The 6,229-nt window shown below is 40.7% G+C and overlaps 1 protein-coding gene across 2 annotated transcripts in view; it reads right to left on the bottom strand.

Moving 5' to 3' along the window:
* Positions 1-1,245: 1,245 nt before the first annotated feature.
* ROR2 (receptor tyrosine kinase like orphan receptor 2) overlaps positions 1,246-6,229 on the bottom strand; it is a 142,114-nt gene continuing 137,130 nt past the window's right edge. For both annotated transcript variants that reach the window (XM_030257960.4, XM_072921865.1), the window contains exon 9: positions 1,246-4,638. In XM_030257960.4, coding sequence (XP_030113820.4) covers positions 3,196-4,638 — 1,443 coding nt within the window. In that variant the 3' untranslated portion in view covers positions 1,246-3,195. The remainder of the gene's footprint in view (positions 4,639-6,229) is intronic.

The raw sequence follows: 6,229 nt of genomic DNA, 5'->3' as shown, positions 1-6,229 counted from the left end.
GAATATCAGAACAGAAGTCAAACTGAGCTAGTGACACACCTATAGTGAGTTTCCCCATTCAGGCTAGGAACCATTACTCAGTTTTCCTGCCCTGCGATTGCAAATCCATTCTCCACCTACCCTATGTGCTTTTCCAAACAGGGACCTTCCTGCCTCACCAGTGGACTGTTGTGCACAGTATCAACACCCAATCTACTTTTTCTAATGTCAGACCCAGTCTTCTTACGAAAATCATATAGACAGAGTAGGGTACTAGAAGCAAGAGAAAACTTTTGAAGCAACCTCACAATCTTCTCAAAAACACCTTGCCCATTACTGACCATCCAGACAATTATTTGCTGCTAGAAAAGCTATTCTGGCCTTAAGAAAAGACCCATCTTTGCTAGAGCTGCCAGGAAGAAGTACATTTGCAAGCCCAATAAGCAGCATTGTGCTGGTTTTGTTTGGACACAGCCCCAACCTTTCCCTCACCTGTTGCCCATCTTGTCCCATCCATTTAACTCCTCATCCCTTCCCTGATCTCCCTGGCCTTGCTTCCAAGTCTTGGGGAGGAAAAGCAGACTCTAACACTGGCTGGGACTGTGCAGCAGATATCACAGGCAAGACTAATCTGAGAAGTTGCAGATCAAGAAGTTACTGCCAATACATATGACTTAAGAATAGCCACTAACACGCTGGTGGTGGTGCAGAGGTGCTCACCTGAAGTGCACAGGAGGCGTTTGTATGTCATCATGGCTTCAATCCTGGCATTTCAGATGAGCTCACCCACATCAACAAAGGGGGAATATCCCTCTCCAGTACTGTGTGTATTGCCAAAGCTGGCCTAGAAAATTATGTATTGCTCCTCAACCATCACTTTGACAGCACATCCACATTAAGTGGGGATGGAAAAATCAATATAGAAATCTGACCTTTTTTTCTGTCTGTAGTGAATTTATGAGGCTTAAAGAAGAGAATTAGGAGTTTCCCAAACTGCATGCAAAGCACACATAGTCATAATGCACTTTGACTGCTAGAAACAGGCTGAACTTCAGACAGCACTGCATAGAATCTTCTACTGACTGCCAGTAAGCAAATGAATTACTTATCTTTTCTCTCACTGTCAAATCTGTGGTATAACTGAACCATTTGCCTCCACTTTGAAGTATGTTAGCAAAGGAACAAAGAAAGACAGTGTAGTTGATTAATCAAGTTCATTTATCTGAGATAAGGAAACCTAGAAAAAAACAAAGAAGATCATATAAATAAATGTCACCTTTTTTCTTTTTTATTTGTCTTTTATTTAGTAAAAGCACCCAAAGCTGCATTATATTAACACAAGTAATAAAGCTTTCATATTTTATTCCTACCAGTGCATTTCCAAGTCCAGGTGAAATGCCAGAAATAAGTAATGCTGCCATACCTTGAACACAGGGTGTAGATCACAATGATACATGACTTACAAGTGAATCCCAAAGTAATAAAATAAAAACTTATAAAGTGTGAAACCTGTAACTTAAGCAATTGAGGCCATTTCTATTTCCATAGAAAGTACCATAAAAAAAAGTACCGCAAAGTACCATAACAAAAACAGTGGCTGTAGGATAACATACTTCATCATACTTTTTGCATCATTTTATTGAATGCTCCATGTTGGAAGTAGAAGTTATAGCTATAGTGTATGTTGGCTACAATGAGAATGTGTACCACTTGTAGTACAGAAAGGGGTCATGAAATGTATGGACCTGCTGCATGTTTAACAAAATGGAACAGCAATACCATAGAACTTCACCACATGTGAATATTGTAAATGGTTGAGTTATAAAGTCATTCATTAAAAAGTCCAAATATCTCAGTGAAAAAATGCATATAAAATGTAGTAAAACATAAATTATATTTAAAGGTTTGTACATGATTCATCCTACAAATAGAAGCTCAAAAACAGCACCTTTTACATTATTGCTTATTTTGGTCTTCTAAAGTTCAAAGATCATTTTTACTAAAAAGTTGGGAAAAAAAACATGGTATCACATGAAATCCAGCAGTAACTGTGGTAAATCAAGTCTGTAACCCCACACAAAACCCAACACTTTTACAATGTAAGAACACACATGTGGAGCTTTTATCTATACTTGATAACCAATTAAAGTTGGATTTATTAAGTTAGTGCACACCTATAATATCCCCTACAATATCCCCATTTTTGGTTAACAGTGTATTAAGGCTGTTTGCTGTTCAAAATACACAGCAGAGAAGGAATACTTTCATCCACAAATGCAGTCAGATGATCTCATTTGGAAGCTTCTGTCAGTCATTCATCGAAAGTGATGAAAGAAAACCATCCTTTCTCCTCTTATGTTACTCCACAAGCTGTTGTGGATACTCTAGCTCTATGTGAGTTCAGAATCATTTGGATAAATTCACGGTAGAAAATTCCATCAAAGGCTATTTAACAGAAAAAAATTCCACTTCTGTCTTGGGAAGGTCCTAAGCCACAAATTGCTGGAGGCTGGGGCAATACCCTGGGAAATTTCTGCGAGGGAAATTGTCCTTGCAGTCCATCCCTTGGCAGGCATTATCGATGGACTTTCAAGACGTGCTACTGGGCTGGACAGACCCATGGTCTTACTCAGCACAGTCAGTTTTTTGTTCAGTTTCCCCCTTTTCTTCTTATTGTAATACAAACACAGATTATTATTCTCAACCTAGTTTTTCAGACTCAAAAAACAAACAACAATCTTGTGTCCATTACGTCGAAGAGATAAATACCACAAACTAAACTGTCCATCACATCCAGGCCACTTCTTTATGCTTAGAGCAATTCTGCAACCATAGCTGGATTCTTTTTTGTGTAACTGGTTTAAGCATAATTCACTAACATTACACTCATATATCATGATAATACATGATGTGCAATGCTACTCTGCAACATGTTGCACAGCAACAGTACATATTTAAAAAGCAGCTTCTCTCAAGAACTGTAGGACAGTAAAAAAGATTAAACCCAGCAAGTCTATATCACCATATTTGAAAAATCTGCTGGTGGCAATGGTCATTAAACTTAGTATGTCATTACTGCTGCACTTTTAAATGGATGTTGCCCTTTTTTTAGTTTTGTTTCTTTGAGTCAGATCAAAATCACTCTATTAAGCCTAAGGATCTACTGTCTCCATGCATGGAAGCGATGTGGAATTCTTAGCAACGAGGCCAAATTCCTTAGGCTTCTGATTGAATTTCTGCTTCATCCATCTGAAGTGTGTCATTATCACCCAGCAATTCTGTTTCAGGCACAGAGCCCTCTTCTTCCTCCTCCTCCTGGACAGGGTTCTGGGCGATATCTTCCGTTCCATTGTGTGTGTCATCCGTGCCTTCTGACAGCAGAGCGGCCCTGTCGGCCACCGATGCATTGGAAGGTGCTGTTGTTACATAGCCTGTGCTAGTAGATCCACTCCCGCTGTGGTGGGAGCCTGGTTTAGGAATGATCTGGGGAGGTATTTGCTGAGGAGCCATTTGCATTGGAATTTGGACGGGATAAAAATTTGGCAAGTAAGCACCATAGGCAGGCATTGGCTGGTAACCATTGACTGGAATGTAGAGCTGAGGAGGTGGGACCATTGGTCTCATCTGGCCTTTCATTTGTATGAACTGAGGTTGAGGGAAGGCTGGAGTTTTCTGCTTTGGTCCAATGTATCTAGCATTGCTGACATTGCTAACAGGGCTTGTGCTGAGAGAACTTGTTTGTGTGGTATTGCTTGCCCCAGAAGTTTGCGCTGAGCTGTTGTAATTAGAAAGGTTCCCCCATGTTCTTAGTCTGTTATGTATATCTTTAAATCTTGGTCTTCTGTTGGGAAATTCATTCCAACACTCCAACATCAAAGTGTATATCCATGTGGGGCAGTCGTCGGGACATGGCAAAACTTGTCGGTTCCTGATCATCTCAATGACATCCTGATTGGAATAACCACAGTAAGGCTGCAGGCCATAGCTGAAGACTTCCCACAACACAACTCCGTATGACCATATATCCGAATCAATAGAAAACTTGCCATACATAATAGCCTCAGGGGACATCCACCGGATAGGAAGAAGGGAATTTCCCATCAGTTTGTAGTAATCAGCAGCATAAACTTCCCTGAAAAGGCCTAAATCAGATATTTTCACATTCAACTTATCGAACACCAGTATATTTCTAGTGGCCAAGTCCTTGTGGACAACATGGTGGCTAGAAAGATATTCCATTCCTGCAGCTATCTGAGTCACAATGTGAAAAAAGTCTGCTGGTTCCAGAGTGGATTTTACTGTCTTGTCATCATCGGTGCTGCCAACATCCGAGTGAGGAGATCTCATCACCAAGAATTCATGGAGATCACTGTGGGAACAATAACTAAATATCATACTTACAGGTTGTTCCTTTGTCACTATTCCCAGCAAACAAACTATGTTTGGGTGCTGTAATCGTGATCTCATCATTGCCTCATGTTTAAATTCTTCCCGAAGAGCCAGTTCTGCTTTGTCTTTAAGTGTCTTAATGGCAACAGCTTGTGTCTGTTCACCTGGGGCTGTACCAAAGAGATGCCCCTTGTAGACTTTTCCAAACCTCTCCTCTCCTAGTTCCTCCATAAATCTCACAGTGGACAGATTAATTTCTTTAAGCTTAGCCTGAAATGAAGAAAAGAGAGTCAGTAAAAAAATCACAATGTTTTCTGAACAACAGGATCTCTTATTAAAGAAAATCTCCCAGTAGTTAGATCTCCAAATCGAAGATAAAATGGACCAAAAGGATTTTTCTGGGTTTTTGTGTATTCACATCAGTATATTGATTTCATAATTAACCTTGAAATGAGCTACACTATTATGAGAAGTATAAATTGAATTATACTGCAGGATAATGGGTATAATTATTTTTATAAGAGTGGCCACGTTTCCTGAAAGCTAAATGAATACTGGGTCCAGAGTAAATCTGGCAAGCAAGGACACCTCTTAACTGCATCTGTACTTTCCCTGCAGACCAGCCCCGAGCTGTCAGCGGACGTCTGTCAGAAAAGCAAGAAGGCTGAGGAGGTGGCAGTCTCAGAGTGAACTGAAACGTCCTTTCCAGCAGAAGCAGGAACAAAACCTCTCTCTTTCAGCTCTGTGGTACCAGATAATGCCCTTTCTTCTATGTTTCACTATAGGAATGGCCCCTGGCCATGAGCAGCAGTGTACAGTGTACGGTACCACTGCTGAGGAACCTTGATTAGCTTCTTTAAAACTGAGGGTGGAATTGGAAAAGAAAGGAGAAAGAATTTCTCTCTGGTACTTGAAGGAAAAGGTTGCAAACCCAAGAGTGGAAATTCCCAGAGCCCTCTCTCTGCAGCTGGAAGGGAAAGCAAGGCAGTTTGTGATGGGGATCTAATGGGTCTGTCCTGAGCAGCATGGGATGGAGGAGTCCCCAGCCAAATGAGGTGCAGCTGGTATAAATACAGGGCATACATACAGGGCAGCACAGCATGAGGGAGCAGGGCAGGCTGGGAAGATGTTTTAGCAGGTGATTTGGGAACAGCCTCTGATTTTAGTGTCTAACAGCCTATAGACTGGGCTGGAAAATTTCCTTCAAATATTCAGATTAACTTACAAAGTCATTGCAATTAGTTACAATTGGTAATATTCATCAAATACTCTACAGTTTCCTGAACAGATGTTGCCAATTTCCAAAATAAGCATTGTTTTTTAGAGCTTGCATCTTGTAAATGCTGTGATTAAAAATTCAATATTAGCTCCAAACAGGATTTTAACGCAGAGATCAATTAAGCTGACCCAGAAAATCTTATCCAGGAGCTGACATATGTAGACAGAATTTTGAAGCCATTTATCTTCCACCATTCTTTGTGATTCACAGCCTTGGAAACATGTTGCATGCCATCTCAGCTCTCAACTCACTTATGGATCAGAACACCAGAGGTCTTAAGCAGAAGGATTAAAACAAGAAACCCCAGTGTGCAACATGCTTTAAACAGGTAAACAGGCCACATCATTACCAGGAGCAAAAATGATCTGTAGGCTGAAGACTGGATCGGAAATAACCACTTTTCCAGTCACTTAGACAACAGGCAGAATGGTGATTGATGGATAAGGACAAATGCCATTAAATACTGTGTACTGAAAGCTGTTGTCCAAGGTCAGGATTTCTAGATACACCTACAAAGTGCAAGACCTGGTTTTCCCTGAAGCAGGTGGCCTGCACACTGTGAAAACCAGGTCCCCAACAACG

This window comes from Taeniopygia guttata, chromosome Z, assembly GCF_048771995.1.
Source record: "Taeniopygia guttata chromosome Z, bTaeGut7.mat, whole genome shotgun sequence".
NCBI classification, from domain to species: domain Eukaryota; kingdom Metazoa; phylum Chordata; class Aves; order Passeriformes; family Estrildidae; genus Taeniopygia; species Taeniopygia guttata.
The sequence above is the reverse complement of the archived record's forward strand: the minus strand, read 5'-3'. Positions and strand labels throughout refer to the sequence as shown.